Here is a 17,508-nt window from a genome sequence, read left to right as displayed (position 1 = left end):
CCCTTGTGAGACCTGCAGCAGACTTCCACATGAACATCCTACTTCCTGTTTTATGGCTCTTCAAGAGATTCCATACAAGCCAGTCAGAGGACTTCAAACAACAACCACAACATGACTAAGAGGTTACCTGCCTAACAACTTTTATTAAGTATCACTTCAAACGAAATCTATTGTAATTTTTATCTTGGAAAACATCATCTGACCTTAAACACTTCTGGACTCATGTTATGCATCAAATTGCCACCTTGTCTCCAGCCCAGACACCGCCTCCCTGACAACTTACACTCATCTTTCATGCTCTCGAAAGATCCAGGCTCCTGTCTCCTCTGGCCTTTGTTCAGTGTATTTTCTTCCTTTAGATAGTTTCCATCCTTTCACATTCCCATTTTCTTCCATTTCTTCTCTCTGGATACCTGGATGACTCTAATATAATCTTTAGGCTAAACCTAACTATCACCTCTTAAGAGAATCTTCTCTCAGCCAACCATCCCCATAGCTCCTGCCAAAGGCAGATTCTCTGTCTCTGTGTATAATATCCACAAATATAAATCACAGCGGTGATTCTGATTGATCATCTGTGGTGATTAATTATTTGCAGAATTAGTTAGATAAACTCTACTTCTGTAGAAATACCGAAGTTCTTTAAAATATTACCTGTTGTCATGTAAATTTTTGTTTCTCTGATTCCTTATGTAATACTGTATACTTTTTTGAACTTCTAGTGACATCATGTAAATAAATAAATAGAACAATATATGGCTCTAATGTCTTGGGTAGAAAAATCTAAGTAATTGTGCAAAGTGTAACACAGCTGTCAAAAGATACATGGTATCAAGTACCTAAACTGTGATATTTAAGTCAAAGGCCTATTTGTTTTCTGACACCAGATAATAAGAAATCTTTCAGAGAGACAGGAAATGAAACCAAAGGATGTCTGGGCATCATCTTTGAGAAAGCCTCGTCTCTGTGCACCAGGATCACTGCCTGCCTTAATCACACCTGGGTCAGAAAACATTATCCTCAATATCTGGAGGGACTCAAGTTCCACTTTAAAAGCGAACATATGGGCTGGCTTGCTGACAGCTTGCTGACAAGCCAGTGCTTCTGCAAGTATGTGTGTACTGATGAGATGGTTCCAGCAGGACTCACAGGCTCCATTAGTTATCTCTGACCACTGCTCTTGTGTCAGACCTTGGAGCCCAGCAATGCACAGGAGTCTACTAGATCACAAGAGAAGAAGTAGATAAAGGAAGGATTTGGGGACATGACTGGAAATCAGGCTGACACCTGGCTAAAGAGTCAATGGTCCTTCCTATTTTCATAGCAGGACTAGGGCTGAGGCAGACGGGTCCCCAAGGATCCCCAACTTTGTCTGTGTATTGTAGATGGCAAGGCCACATCCTGTCTTCCCTTCCTTTCTGAGTTCAGGTCACTGAAGTGGACTGCTCACCATCTTTCCTTCTAAGAGCTTTTTTTAGATTCCTCACATCCAAAGGAAATCAGCTTTCTTCCCTTCACTACTTCTCTTCCTGCCTTCCCCACCTTTCATGAAATGACCCTACCATTTTCTCAGTTTCCAAGGCTAGACTTCCAGGAGTCCTGGTAATTCTTCACCCTCCTTCACATGCCTGCTGTTTCTACAAAGATGTGTCTCTAGAGTGGCTTCACATGGCTCCATCTCCACTGCTAGACTGTGACTGGAGTTACTGCCAACACTATCTCTCATCTGGGTAAATGCCCACAGTCTACTATGTGAAATTCTTGTTGCCAATTTTCCACATTGCCACTCTGAGAGCTCATAGAAGTCCTCTACAGAAAGACAGGGCTAGTCCTCCTTCTACTCTCCTTCCTATTCTGCAGAGACATTCTGTAGCATACTTTTCTATTAGTAAGATATCCACTGACCGGGTTGATACGCATTTGCTTATTTTCGCTTCCCTGTTTCTCCCACTAGACTCAACAACATAACAGGGGATTCTATGTTTTGTATTCCTAGTATTCAGTACAACATCTGGCTCAGTAAATCCCAGTTAAAAGGGTGATGCTTGAGGAGATGAAAGGATTTAACAAGTGCCTCTTCATATCTGGGCACATTAAAGAGGATAAAGGTGCTCCTTGGAGGATTAACAACCCAAGAAGGAAACTTAAAAAAATATTCAGAGGAAGCAGAGAAGAATAAAAATGAGTAAAAACACCATAGAGGGAAATAGGGTATACCCCACCTGGCCCTCCCATGAGTGAACTGAAATTCTCAGAGCAGCAGGAAGCCAGTGGCAGGATGACCCCAGAGTTTCTAAAGACTAGACAGCAAGTGCAAAGTAGAAGCTTTGAATTATTAATCTCTGATGGGAATGTGGCATTCCCTTGCATATACCCCTTCCACTGGACATGACAAGAAGGCATTCTGACTTCTAGAAAAAAGCATTTGAAGTATGACAATATGGCACACTATGGAACATAGAGTCAAAGATGAATGTCACCTCCAGTTAGTAGTAGATTTATAGGGTACTTACAATACTACACATGGGTTATAACAAAAAGACAAGTGGATTACTCCTGTAATCCTAGCTATTTAGGAGGCTGAGATAGGAAGATCCATGGTTTAAAGCCAGCCTTGGCAGGAGAGTGGACGAGACTCTGATTTCCAATCACCAAAAAGCCAGGAGTAGAACTGTGGCTCAAATGGCTGATGCCAGCCTTGAATGGAAAAGCTAAGGGACAATGCTCAGGCCCTGAGTTCATGCCTCAATATCAGCATAAAAAATATATATGTGGTAAAATATTTTAATTACTTATATATGTATGCATATGTATATATACAGGAAAACTAAGAAAAAAGTTTCAAGGTTTCAGCACCACAAAAGATTTACTTTAAACTTGAAAATAGGGTGTGCCTACAGGTTGACTCATTGCAACAATGAGATGTACAAGATGCTATGTCAAAAAATGAACTTTAGCCAGGCGCTGGTGGTTCACGTCTGTAATCCTAGCTATTCAGGAGGCTGAGATATGAGGATCTCAGTTCAAAGCCAGCCCAGGCAGGAAAGTCCATGAAACTCTTATCTCCAATAAACCACCAGAAAACTGGAAGTGACGCTATAGCTCAAGTGGTAGAGTGCTAGCCTTGAGCTGAGGAGCTAAGGGACAGTATCCAGGCCCAGAGTTCAAGCCCCACGACTGACAAAAACAACAACAACAACAATGAACTTTACAATTTGGGGGGGGGGAAGAGGGGAGTGTACTTGTGGAGATGAGGCAACAATGCTTGATAAGAAATGTACTCATTACCTTGCTCATGTAATTGTAACCTTCTGTACAGTATTTTCACAATAAAAAAAAGAAAATAGGGTGTCCCAACATTCCACACAACACAAAATCACAAACAAGATCATATAGCAAAGAAAAATGGATGATGGCAATGGAAATCCACAGAAGACAGGTACTATCTACTGTGGCTAGCTGCATCTTGGTGTCATGTGAAATGCTAATGGGCAGTTTTTAAAGAAGAATTAAGTCTAGAAATCCTACACACTAGTTCCTACTTTTTGAAAACTGTACATTGCACATTAACACAGTAAAGGCTTTGAGAAAACTCACAAAGTAATTTACTTTTATTTAAATCCATTTGCCATGGCTTTAGGCCACTTAAATATTTTACAGAATATTCACTTTATTTAACAGTAATAGTGGAACAGAGATTTCACAGACCAACAGAGAAAATATAAATATGTAACAATGCACAAAATATTAATAGTAAAAAATTAACATCAAATGAGAAAAATCACAAAACTAAAACAAAGTATGGGGCTAACACAAACATTAAATAAGACTAGGTAGAGATAAATACTGATAAAGTATGACTTTAAAGTATAAAATGTAGGCCTCAAGTAAAAAAATGCAATGGTATATTCTGCACAAAAGAAAGCGCATTCAATGTAGTGAGTCAAGCATCAAGCAGGGATGAAGTCATGATAATGAAAGGGAGGAAGATGCAGGAAGAGCATTTGTGGAAGCACCTGAAAACCATCAGGAAGTATGGCATGATATTAACAAGTGATACGATTTCCTGGGAAATCGTTTTGATAAAATCAGAGGATATGAAAAATTTACAACTTGCTTCGCTGATAATTTTAATCTCTCAACAAACTGAAGAAGTAGTGAGAAATGAGATTTACTGTCAGTTTAATTTTAACAAATATAGGAAGAGTGCTTGGTCACTTAGAAATATCAGAAACTTTGGGAGAAAGCCAAGTGCTCATAAAATCCAGCCTCTCCATAATCCTGTCAGAGATATTTTAGAGAGGATTTCTTGGAGGAAATGTTCCACTAAATAATCTTTAAGTCCCTCCTGAAATGTTAGAGACTGCCTGTAACATTCTTCAGCCACACTGAAGAACTACAGAGGAGGCCAGCCTGAACACTGAGGGAAGGACAGATTCTTGTAGCTCTGTGGCTAGGTTGAAAAGAAAGTACCTATCAGGTTCAGTAAAAAGAGATGGCACTTTCTACAAATATGTTGTAGAACTACAAGAACCAAATAAGGTAGCGCTGGAGCCAAAAAAAAGAAAAAAGAAAAGAAAAGATCAATAGTACAGATGACATGCTTCAGAAGGAGGCAAAAAATGTTCAAGAACTTAATTTCTCATAAGAGAAGGCAAAGCCAATGAAGGTAGGGAAAAATCAAAAATACATTTCAAGTTTTAAAGTAGGCAAACCATCTGTATTCATAAATGCAATTAAAGAACACATTTAAGGACAAAAATATTTGAAAAGAAATAACACTACAGAGGCAAAAAAACCAGACCAGATAAATATTTTTTGGTAATAAGAAATTAAGGATTACAATGTATAACACATAACCAAATACATGTCCTTTCAAAATAAATTACGTAGAATTCTCTCTGATGAATGAAGACAGGATGAGAAAAATCTACTTACCAATAGGAAATATGAAGAGGAAATAAAATGGAAGCAAGAAAGAAATGAAGTATATTAATCTGTCACTGCAACATTAAGCCAGAGAAAAGCAACTGAAAAGGAGAAAATAATGATGTGGGCTCAGGGTTTGAGAGATTTTTGTCCATGGTCACTTGGCCCTATCACTTTGGGCCTGTGGCAAGGGAACAGATCATGCTGGGAGCACATGTAGAACACAGCTATTTACCTAGAGGCAGCAAGAAAGTAAAGAGAGAGGAAGAGGCTGGGCCAGGGCCCCCGTAACCCCCATAATCTAACTTCAATGATCTAACTTCCTCTGCTAGGCCCCACCTCCTAAGGTCTACTATATTTCCAATAGTACCACCACACACTGAACCAAATTTAGCCAGGAGGTCTCAAATCATAAAAGAATAAAAGATCTTATTCAAGACAAAGTAATACAAGGTCATCTTGGACTATCAAGTTTAGAACTATTAAGTACATTTGGTTTGGAGGGAAATTAATTGCCTTGTATATAGAAAGAAAAATTTTAACTGTTTCTTCTTTTGATCTGATAGTTCTCCATGTAGGAATATACCCAAAGGAAAAAATCCCAAGTGCTAAAAGTCTTATGCTTAAACATTTTCACAGTGATATTATTTATTTGGAAAAAGAAAGAGCTACCATTTAGTGAATGATTACATCAGAGATGTGGGTTTTGTGAATTTTTTTTGTAAGTTATCCCATTTGAGTACCACATCAGTTCCATAAAAAATATAATCACTATGTCAAAGTAAAAGGTAAAATGCTTTTATATGCTGAGAGAAATGGAGTTCTCTAAGAAACATGATATATACACATATTTTTACTCATCCATTCAATAGAATGATAATGTACTGTTTGTAAAGAAATGGAAAATCCTAGAAAAAATTATGTTAAGTGAAGTTAAGTCAGGCCCAGAGAGGATACTGGTTTTCCCTTATATATAAAAGCTAGATTCAGTGTATAAACCTATAAGCAAATACGTTGGGTGGTATGCCAGTGTATACAAATTATTATCTGAAATAGAGTCAATTCAAGGAAAAGCAAAGTCAAAGTTCAGCAAAACAGAACACAAGATAGAATGGGGTAAGGCAGGGTCAAGAGAAAGTGGGTAGACAAATAAAGAAGGAGAAGAGAGAGAGAATGTAGTCAAGAATACAAGAAGAGTGTGGGAGGGGTGGTTAGGGAAAGGAGTAACATTGAGCAAAATGCACAATATTCATAAACTGCTTTGTTAACTGACAACTCCTTTGGACAACTACTTAAATGATTATGGAAAATTAAGAAAGAGTAAAAATGGAGAAAATATAAATAAAAACATTCAGAATATCTAAATAAACTGAATAATTTATCTGATGAATCATTTTAAATTTAAATACAAAAGTACAAATAGAAAAAATTTAAGATAAGATGTTAATAAAAATGCAAAATAAAACATTTTTATTCATTATGATAGAAACATTTGTATGGAAAGAAAGAGTGCAAGAAAGTACATAAACACTAACCAAACACAACGAAACTGGACTAGCAGCCAGTTCAACCAGCATTTCTGGCTAAGTAGCCCTGAGAACAAAGCAAAGAGAAGTTTTGTTGTCAGCCAGGTGGTGACAAGGAGGAAGGGAGACCCAGAGAGACTCCAAAAAGCTCAAAAAAACAGTGTGGGTAATACAGAAGAGAGAAAATGTAATTCAGGGCAGGTACGGTAAATCTTCGATAACGAGGAGGGCTGTAATTCTTTTCATGGTAAGTTGCTGGGAAAATCATAAATTGGCCACAGTTAAAATGTCAGAAGACTCAAAATCATAAGAAAAAATAATGAATTATTGAGGGTTTGGCTTACTGTAGAAGTCATACTATACTTTCTGAGAGAAATGAGAGGTGAGACAAGAGTAATGCAATTTCTGATGTCTGAATATTTCAATTAGGTTTCTGATAAAACTTGGAAGAATACAAGTCTTTACTTTTGAGTATCAGAAGAAAATACCTATCCAGATATGCTTTTGAGAATAAAGCCTATGTAATAACCACCTGTGTAACAGATAGAAAATGTCATTTATTAGCATGTCCCCACAGACTAATCTTTAATTGTATACCTACTACAGCATTTTGAAAAATTGTGTACATATCCTAAGTATATGTTTTATAATTCAAACTTTATCTTTTGTTCTGTCCCTCAGGTTCCCATCTCCTAGCTACCCTCATATCTTCTTATCTTATTAAAATATTAAAAAATAAGTCTAGCTTCATGAGTGGTATAATAGGAGGATCAAGATCCAAGGCCCACCATGAAACAAAGCAAAAATCTTAGCTGAACACAAAAGAAAAAAAAACAGTGAGAGAATGCAGCTCAAGTAGTAGAGCACCTACATAGCTGACAAGCATTAAGCCCTGAATTTAAAATGTGTATGTATGTATATGTATTTACATACACATAATGTATGCATGCCCATAAATATAATTTAATACAGCTAATTTAGACTTTTGGTGGGGTTTGAACTCAGGGCCTTTTTGTTGATAGGCAAGTTTTCTACTTCTAGTTTTCTACTAGCAGTAGAACTTCTTATCTGTCACTAGTTATACTTGAACCGCACATGAACACACACACACACACACACACACACACACACACACACACACACACACACACACACACACACACACACACACACACACACACACACACACACACAGGAGAAAGGAAGCAAAGGAAAGAAAGCATCAAGTACATAGGTTTATGGACAGAACTTAAGAGCATCCCAAAACAACTGGCCTAGTACATACTATCTATCTCATATAACATGTTGTCCCAGGCTATTGCAACAAGACTTCGTTATACTTCGCTGTCACTTCTCTACTGCAAGTCCTGGGAAAGCAAGGACCATTTTTGTTTACCAATTAAGCTTTGCTTTGGGTACCAACATGTAGATGTGATTTATCTCTTCGGACATAACCTGTCCCTCAGAACCCCAGTGATCAATCTGGAAATGACCACATAACTAGTCTGTGCTACTACCTGATCTATATTATTTTTTTATTCTTATTATTAGGCCCTTTTCCAGTTTAGATATACATGCTTCTCGAGGCCTTATAAATGTATATATTTTACTTTCCAAATCACTTTTTACAACCCATATGTAAACTCTTCAGTGAACACATGTTGAATGAAATGACCAGATCTTTAAACAACCTTTAATGTGGTGATATTTCCAAACATGTTATTTATTTATTTTTCTTTGGGGAGTCCGGTTGTGGGGCCTGAACTCTGTTGCCTGGGCACTGTCCCTCAGCTCTTCAGCTCAAGGCTAGAGCTCTACCACTTGAGCCACAGCGCCACTTCTGGCTTTTTTCATTTTGCTTATGTGGTGCTGAGGAATCAAACCCAGGGCCTCAGGCATTCAAGGCAAGTGCTGTACCACTGAGCCACCTTCCCAGCCCAAACATGTTATTTATTGATTGCATTGTATTACTATTCCAAAGAGTGGTGGACAGAAAATGTAGCATTTCATGTCAATTGAGCTTCATTTCTAGCTGTCACCTCAGTGCTGGACAAGTTACTTCAAATGTGGTTTTCTGTTTTTCTCCTTGAAATAAGAGAACATTAGCAAGAAACAATGACAAAATCATATATTTATCTATCTCAAACAAAAACAGAAATCAAATGGGGGAATGTACAAGAAAGAGTTCTACAAATGGAAGGTGCTAGCCACTCTTTACCAATATGGAAATGAACTGGTATCACAAGGCTATGGGGGAGAGATGTTGTGGATTGCAGTAACCACCTCTTGACAATGGCTGACAGGCAGGAAAGCAAGGTGGTAAGAACAAGAATCCTCAGCGCAGTCTGCTAAACATGCCCCAATCATAAATCAAGGAACATGTTCAACACCCACTGCTCAGAAAGATTACCAGGCACCTGTCACCCTCACCCTTTGGCACTGCCACAAGTCTCTTTGAAACCAAGAGGAAGCTTACCAGACACAAGCTGCTGTCCAGGCAACCCCACGGGAACCATGCCCAAGTTGTTCATGGCTGTGGCCCAGGCTGTGGGATCTGTCACGGACATGTTGAGCTGGGTTGTGTCTATTGCTAGGCTCCCCAAACCATCAGCTGCTGTGGAGAAAGCAAACTGTGTCTTAGGGTCAATAGGCAAAAAGCTTTAAAGAAAATCTCATTTTTAGAGATATAAGGCTTCATTTTGCACATTCCCAAACGATTAAAAAGAATAAAGCAATACCATCTATAGCACTTTTTTTCCCTCCAGACATAAACATAAAGATTTTTCAAACACTTTCTGGGAGTTAACTTTATGACATGTATTGTATTATAATCAGTATTCCATTTAGGATTCCTGAAAAAAAAAAGAATAAGGAACCGCTTCCTTCTGTGGGTGAAATATTATTTCAGTGGTAAGATTGTGGGGCAAAGCAGCAGCACTGTCCTAGTAAGAAGCAAGTCACCTGGCTAGTAGACTAAGGATAAATAAATGCATCTGTCTCCAGGTGTGATTCTGGATCAGGTGTGTCTTCTAATCTATCTACTCTGAAAACTGATCAAAATACCCTGTACTCATAAAATGATATGTTGAATTACAATCCCTTTATACAACTATTTACACACAATAAAAATAATATAGAAAAGGAAAACAGTTGCCAACCCTCAGTACTGTCTATAATGTCACATCTTTCTTCCTTTGAAAGCTTTTTACTAAAGAAAAGTGACTTTTCCAATCCATTTCTTGTAGGCAATGGCTTTCATAAAATAAATAAAAATTTAAAACAAGTGGTATGGAGCTTTTAAAAAAATAGTAGAATATGTTAGATTTGAGTTAATGCTATATGGTTTTCATTAACTTCATGGCCTGTATGGTTTTCAGGGCCCCAGCCTCCAGTCCAATGTCTACTTTCATGGCTAAGCAAGCTTTCCCAACCAAAAGGCAAAAAGCCTTCTTCACGTGCTATGCTGTCCAGCATCACTTACCTGCAGCCATCATCTGAGGAATTTCCTGGGAGCACTGGGTGATACTCTCAACTCGTCCTGCATCTACCATTGAATTACAAGCATACTGGGAGGCAGGACCGTTTTGATGGCTGAATGCAGGGTCCCTTCTGAGATCATCAGATTCTGCAAAAGGGGAAGGAGAGTAGTGAGAAACCTAATAGTTTCAGACAGAACTTCACAGACCAAACTCTACACAAACACAAACAACACAGAGCAACTTCCAGCAGTTGCAGGTAGAAATAAAGCTGTTTCCTGCCCGTCCTTTAGCAGTTGTCTTGTGGTTCAGTCAATTGCTTGGAACACCATGGGTCAACCTGTTTGTCCTCTCACCTAGCATCTGGCTGGCTGATAAACAGAACCATCTGTAAGTGCATACAAGCCCTGCCTCCTGAAGAAGGTCCATAGCCAGAGCTTATCAGCCCTGACACAGGTTTTTCCATACACTGTACATCAATAGAGAAGGCAGCCTAGGACCAAGGTGATTTTTCTGTAAGTTAAAAAATTAATTGATGTTGGTATTTTGGATGACTGTTGTCTGTGAAATGTATTCAGATAGGAAAAATAGGAGGAAGAGGAAGATCCCTTTTACTGTGAGGCTGGCAAAGGTGGGAACTTGAGCTGTAATAGTCAAGAAAAGCCAGAGGGAAGAAGAACATACCGTGTGTAAAAGAAATCTAGAAGGCTGAGGTAGAAAAGAAAAATCATTTGTCTTTTTAGTTGTATGGAATGCTAACTTTAGCCAATAGTTGGCTGACTTTTACTTAGAATCACAAAGCCTTCTTAAGCACACATACACATACATTCATAATCCATAGGTTCATGTTTTTACTATAGATTAAAGCCTTTTTAAATATGTAAATAACAATAAAATCCCTAGTACAGTTATAAAAGGCCTCTTTATATTGCACTGTAAAATAGTGTGCCTTCTCTCCACTCTTAAAAATGCAAACCCAGAACATGTACCTGTTCTGGGGTTTTCTTGTTGTTGGTTTTTTTTGTTTTTTTGGTTGGTTGTGGGACTTGAACTCAGGGCCTGGGCACTGTCCCTGAGCCTCTTTTTTACTTAAGACTAATGCTCTACCACTTGAGCTCTAGTGCCACTTCTGGTTTTTGAGTGATTAATTGAAGATAAGAGTCTCCTGCCCCGGCTGGCTTTGAACCATGATCCTCAGATCTCAGCCTCCTGAGCAGCTAGGATTATGGGTGTGAGCCACTGGCACCTGGAATGTGTTCTGATTTTTAAATGAACCTGCACTAGTTTACCATCTAGACAAGAGATCTGAAAAGTTTGTCCTTAAGGAGCGCTGATGTAAAGATATAAGGTTGAATTTAATTTGTCTTTATTTAAGTAGAAATATTTTTTCCAGAGCCCTGCTAATGACATTTTTAGATTTAAATGTTTGTTCCTCAAGTGTACCTTATATGAAGTTTGGCAGTATTAGTGTGTGTTCTTGCATGTCTTTGATATTTAGATTGAAGAATAACAATCCCTTAAATACTGAAATGCTTCTTGCCAGTGGAGCAGAAGTTCCATTCAAATGGAAGCCTAGGTCTCAGGGATAGGTGAATAAGGAGAACAGGATTTCCATGGATTCAGCAGTTCACTATCCTCCAACAAGAAGAAGGGTAACACAGTGATTTATTTTTCCCCATCATCTATCATCCAGCAGCGTGAATAAGTTCAATTTTGGAAGTAAACTGTCCTCAGAACACATACTTCACACCTTGCCGTGAAACTCTACTATCCAAATGTATTATGCCTCAATTACCTCAAGCAATAAGAGAATCAGACAGAGATTCTTACCATAGAAAATAAATTCAATAGCATAAGAAAAACAGAGCTAACCTAAATGGCTGCCCTGTAGCTGTCCATTTACCAGCACTCTTTCTATGATTAAACCTCAAAGCACTTTTCTCTCTCCACTCCAACCACTGCAGAGCACCAAGGCATAGCCAGGCTAGCATGTGCTCATTCTTCTCTTAAATGGCCCCGAAGTAGAGCTGTCTTGGATCATTGCAAGGTCACTATTTGTCTTACTTATCTTCCAAATGAAGTGTAGTTGGCTGGCTTCCTTCTAGCTCAGATCTCTCCAAATGTGCATCAATCACATCTTTTTCCTTTCTTTCTTTTTTTCTGTCTAATGAGTTTGCAGATCTGGAACATTATGTCACAGAACATCCCTTAACTTTGTAGGCTTTATGACTTGTGCCTCTCCGGTCACATTTCACCTTGAATTTTTGCCACAGTATTTTAGGATGGTATTCACTTTCCTTGACTCTGTAACTGTCTGTTCCAGTGGTACTTATCAGTGGATTACAGTCATGCTACACAGGGACATCAAGTGGCTTGGAAACCATAGCTCCTTCCTATACTTTTCTTGGCCACCTTAACAAACTGTTCCTATTTCATTGGAAAAAAACCACCTTGTTCCATTAGGAAAATGTGGTTTGTAAACCTTGATTTATCCCCTAATTGAACTCTGTGACATGCAATTTATTACATCCCTCCCAATCTCCAAAGTAATGGTTTTAATGACATACAACTTCATATGGCCAGCAAGTACCTAGCATAGGGTCTCTAAGATAAACTCAGTCACATCCTAAGCATTTCTGATAGTCTCAAGACTGCCACAACATTGTTTACAAAATGCAAATTAATTTTATCACAAGACTTGGAAGAAAGTTGAGATTTATAATGAATTACTTCCAGGTAATTTATGAATAGCTGCAAGAACTATTTTTGTACTCAACTAACATCTATTGTTCCTATTGAATATCTGCCTCTTGAAATGATTCAAGACTACAATGCCTAATTTATCATTCAAATCAATTTATCTGCCTTAGTTTTCTTATATCTAAACTATAGAAAAGATTTTCGTAATGATGTTTATTTACACACAGAGATGTGGGGAGTTAAAAATTATGGCTAATAAAGCACTTTGAATTTGGTAGGCGATAATTATTATTATTTTATTTGCAAGTGTAGTGTTTCCATTAAGGTACCCTGGGATCTTTGTGTTCTAGTGGATAATTATGTAATTATTTATAAAACAGTGAATAACACTTGATATTTCTAAAAGGAAGTGCTGCCCTAGTTTTCTGAGCCACACCTAAATTGGAGCAGGATATTTTTCCTTACAATTCCTTTAAAAATAATGTCACTTAAAAGATACATGATTTTTTTTCCCCTCTAGATTTTTTTCCTTCCTATTCAAGTACAAAAACCTTTCTAATTGAGATTTGAGGATCATGGTTCAAAGCCAGCCTGGGCAGGAAAATCTGTGAGACTCTTATCTCCACTAAACTACTCAGAAAAAGCCAGAAGTGGCTCTGTGGCTCAAGTGGTAGAGCATTTGCCTTGAGCACAAAGAGGCTCAGGGATAGTGCCCAGGCCTTGAGTTCAAGTCTCAGGATCAACAAAAACAAAAACAACCAATTATGAAATTGGAAGCTTGTAATTACAGGTTTTACTGAGATGTGATTATCACAAAACAATCAGTCATGTGATATGTCAAGTATAAAAGTAGCTCTGTCCAGAGTTTAGTGAACATCATTGGGTTTGTTTATTTTTTGTTTCATTGGCTGTGGGGTTTGAACCCGGGATCTAGGCACTGTCCCTGACCTCTTTTACTTAAGGCTAGAGCTTTTCCACTTTGAGCCACAGCTCTACTTCTGGTTTTTGGAGCTAAGAGTCTCACAGGAACTTTTCAGCCCAGACTGACTTTGAATCAGGATCCTCAGATCTCAGCCTCCTGAATAGCTAGGATTACAGGAATGAGTGACAAGCACGGACTTAACCTGTTCTTTTTAAATTTAAGACACATTAAGCCCACAATCAATTGCATGTTCAGAACTATTCAAAGATGTATTTATGCCCAGTATTTCCTTGGGATGTAACAACAGAGCCAATACGTTTTGAAACTAACCAAGAACCCTATGAAAATACTACTTGCCCTACAAAGGACACAGGTTACTCCCTCTTTTACTAATAGGACTCCTTCTAGTCTTCATCACTTACAGGTATCAGGGACACATATTTTGAATAATAAAAACCTACCTATTCCTGTCCATAAAACATAGATTCTGTTAGCTAGCTACTGATAGGCACTGAATTTTGTAATTAAAAATGACTTTGTTGGATCTAATTCCTTAGATTCATGCCTAGTTTAGTAACAAAGTAATTATAATGAGAAAAACAGAATTATGAATATCAAAAAAGAATCAATAGGAAAGGAAACTTATTTTATGTGATGTCTGAAACTTTCTTGTTAAATAGGAATTCTTCATTAGTATTTCCATGGTTAGTATTTACAATAAAAAGGAAGATGGTTTTCCACCCAAAGTTCACTCTGCTATCATTGAGTAAATGTTAACTTTGGTCTTCATGAAATTGGTAGCATATTCATTGGAGCTTATAGAAATGTTCAACAGATTAAAACAGTAGAAAATACTACTAAAATCTCTCTTATGTATTAATATTAGGTAACTGTCAATGAAAATAGTAAAGGAAGCATTTCTCTTTTCAATTGGAAGTGCAGATAAATTTTTCCTTGGAAAAACAACTAGAAAGCTTAGTGTCTCTCATCTGCTTGGTAAAACTTTCACTATTACCTCTCCACAAAGGATTTGCTCTAGTTACTGCAGAGAGTTACTACATAGGCTTCTCAGGGGACTAGGTTGTGTTAACTACTGGGTATTTCATTTTACTGATCAGGGAGTTGAGAGGAATTTACAAGATTGAGGGCAGAGTGGAATTTCTCTGTAGAATGTGATAAAAGACAAAATCAGACTGCCTTGGAGGGAACAGAGATGTGATCTGTGGCCATGCATGATCATGGGGAATTATAGAGAAAATATGTGACTAAAGTACATGTTCAGTGGGCTTACTCCAAGTACACAATTTAAATATTCCTCCTATTTCTTCTGTAGAAATGTTAGTCAACGTTAGACTATACTACTCCTTAATTCTTAGGAGTATTTTTTTTTCTAGTACTGGAGTTTGAACTCATGGTTCACACTTGCCTCAGCGTGTGTGACCACCTGGTACATTAATTCTTGAGTCACATCTCTAGCTCAGATGTTTGCTAGTTAATTGGAGATGGATTCTCTCAGACTTTCTACCCAGGCTGACTTCAATCCACAGTCCTTCAGATCTCAGCCTTTTCAACAAATAGCATTATGGGTATGAGCCACAAGGGCCCAGCGAAGTCTTGCCTTAAATGCTGGGGACTCTGGATGAGAAAGTTTAATGATGATATTGAAGAGGAGGATAGCTGATAATGGAGAGAATTTAAGATCCTATGTGGTACAACATAAGATTTTTCAATTCTGTTAGATATACAGGGAAGAAGAGATTAAGATAGGACATATTAAGTGGGGGTTTCTGAATAAGAATAGGAATATTCTATCTAATAATGCTTATAAGCTCTTCATGAAGGAAGAAAAGTCACCTCTTGGAAATAGCATGCGCAGAAGTCTGAAATATGAAAAAAATGTATTTAGGAAGGGGTGAACTCTGCATCAGTCTGTGTTTCACAGTATCATCAAATTCATGAAGTCAGAAAGATTTTTAATATCTAAACCCTTCTTCATGTATTTATAAAAATCACTGATTCCTTTCAAAATCATCACAATGTGACATTCATCACCTCATGGCACATTTGAGGAGAAGTGGAATTCCTATTCTAACCAGCTTTTCAGTTTCCCTTGGAGCTAGGAAGACAAAGGAGCTCTGCCTTCCTTCATTTGTGCTCTTGTAGATAGTTCTCTGTCCCCAAAGAGGTCAGGCCATATTCTCAATTGCTGTTCATCTCCCTAAACAACTTAAGTTTAGATGATAAAGGAAATCAGTTATTTTTGTAGACCTTACAGCTAACATATGGAATGTGGCAAGTGCCCTCTCTCTCTCTTTCTCTCTCCATGTAATTAATACATTTATAAAGTATTTCAAATTCCATATATATATACATAAAATTATATTTTTTACAAATGAATTTGTGAAAAGGAGAAAGGAAATAAAAGTAGAGGGAAAAAAAGAAGAAATAAGTGAATAGCATCAACCAACATGTTCACTTCCAGGATTCAATCCCAAAACTTAGATGTCTGAAAGTTAGAGTATGCAAAGAAAGAAAATGTCTCTTAGAAACTTGAATGCCAATGAACTTGAAGTGTCAAAGAAAAACAATTTTAGGAAAATCTGTCAGAGATTATAAGATAAGCTTTGGTGCACTTAACAAGTCATCTGTTTGGATTTAAGATCCCACACCTCCCAGCAGCCAGTGCAAGGTCATCATCAGGTTACAGGCATGCTCTTTTGTGAGACTTCTTACAGCTGCTCTTTGAATGAGCCCAAATCTATTAATAGTTGCATCTCTACACCCATTATGCAATACATTAGTGGAACAAAGGCATGTATGTAGAATAAAGAAATGAAATAATTAGAAGAAAGAAAAAGTTTCCATTTGACACATATCACAGAAGATGAAAAGCTTTTGGCTGGTTCTTTTTCTAGGGGGGGCTGATTCTTAAACACAAATTTTCACTGCAGATCTATGATCCTCCACATACAAACACAAAAATCTATTTTGTCAAGCAGTCAATTCTAAACTATAAATCATTTTTTTTATTCTAGGGGGAGAATGGCTACTGGGAAAATAATGTTTTACCTATGACATGTCTGCCATGAAAAAGCAAAGGAGACAGACAGACAAGACAAGACATCCAGACACACAGAGGGTGAAAGACAAAGTATTTTTCTGCAATCATGAAAACCAGTGACAAAATTTGCCAGAATTTTGCCCAGGTAAGTAAACTAACATGGGTAGAAGAATAAAAACAATTATTTTTCTGATACAGAATATTAATACTCCATAAATGTGTATGCTTGTATGTATATGTATGAAATGTAAGATAAAATTATTTTTCTCATGGAAACTTTGCTTTTGACAAAGGGTAAACTTTATATTTGTAGAATGAACAAATGACAGAGAGCAATTTTGAGAACTTGAGGAAAAATTACATCTCTTACAAAAGAATATTGGCCTGGATGTCATAGTGAAAATACATAATTTTCAATTCTTGGTGTAGACATTTTTTACTGCGGGGCTTTCCACATTTAGGCCATTCACAATCTTCTCGGAAGGGCAATATTATACTGAAAAGTATGCATGACTTGTGTAATGACTCAACACACTTCAATTTGGGTGTCAATTGTTCTCATTCACAATCTTTTGTCCTTTTTGTTGTTGTTCTCTTCTACTTCCAAAATGTACTTGTATCCAAAAATTATCATTACACAGCTCTGCTAGATGTGAGTGAGTTATTAAAGGAAGCAATATCAGCTGTAAACCTAAGGCTAGACTCATCAACACAACAAGAGACACTTGAGGCACACTTTCCTGTGATTCAGAACAAATATATCCACCTTCATAAAGCACAGAGCTTTAAAGAATCCAATGATAGTCAAGAGCACACCAATCCCAGCATCTCTCAGTTATAGAAATCTTCAGAAATGTCTCTTACAGGCAACTGTCCAGTTTCAGCTGGACAAGT

The 17,508-nt window shown here is 37.5% G+C and overlaps 1 protein-coding gene across 12 annotated transcripts in view; it reads right to left on the bottom strand.

Annotated features, from left to right (window-relative positions):
• The window catches only part of LOC138831335 (ecto-NOX disulfide-thiol exchanger 1), a 542,641-nt gene that overhangs the window by 197,926 nt on the left and 327,207 nt on the right, over window positions 1-17,508 (bottom strand). For 11 of the 12 annotated variants that reach the window (XM_070028466.1, XM_070028467.1, XM_070028455.1 and 8 more), the window contains 2 exons: window positions 9,937-10,080; window positions 8,932-9,069 (listed from right to left, as the gene is read on the bottom strand). In XM_070028466.1, coding sequence (XP_069884567.1) covers window positions 8,932-9,069; window positions 9,937-10,006 — 208 coding nt within the window. In that variant the 5' untranslated portion in view covers window positions 10,007-10,080. The remainder of the gene's footprint in view (window positions 1-8,931; window positions 9,070-9,936; window positions 10,081-17,508) is intronic. The other variant, XM_070028465.1, reaches the window with a different exon arrangement.

Source organism: Dipodomys merriami, unplaced genomic scaffold, assembly GCF_024711535.1.
Source record: "Dipodomys merriami isolate MVZ:Mamm:240054 unplaced genomic scaffold, mDipMer1.0.p SCAF_192, whole genome shotgun sequence".
NCBI lineage: Eukaryota > Metazoa > Chordata > Mammalia > Rodentia > Heteromyidae > Dipodomys > Dipodomys merriami.
The sequence above is the reverse complement of the archived record's forward strand: the minus strand, read 5'-3'. Positions and strand labels throughout refer to the sequence as shown.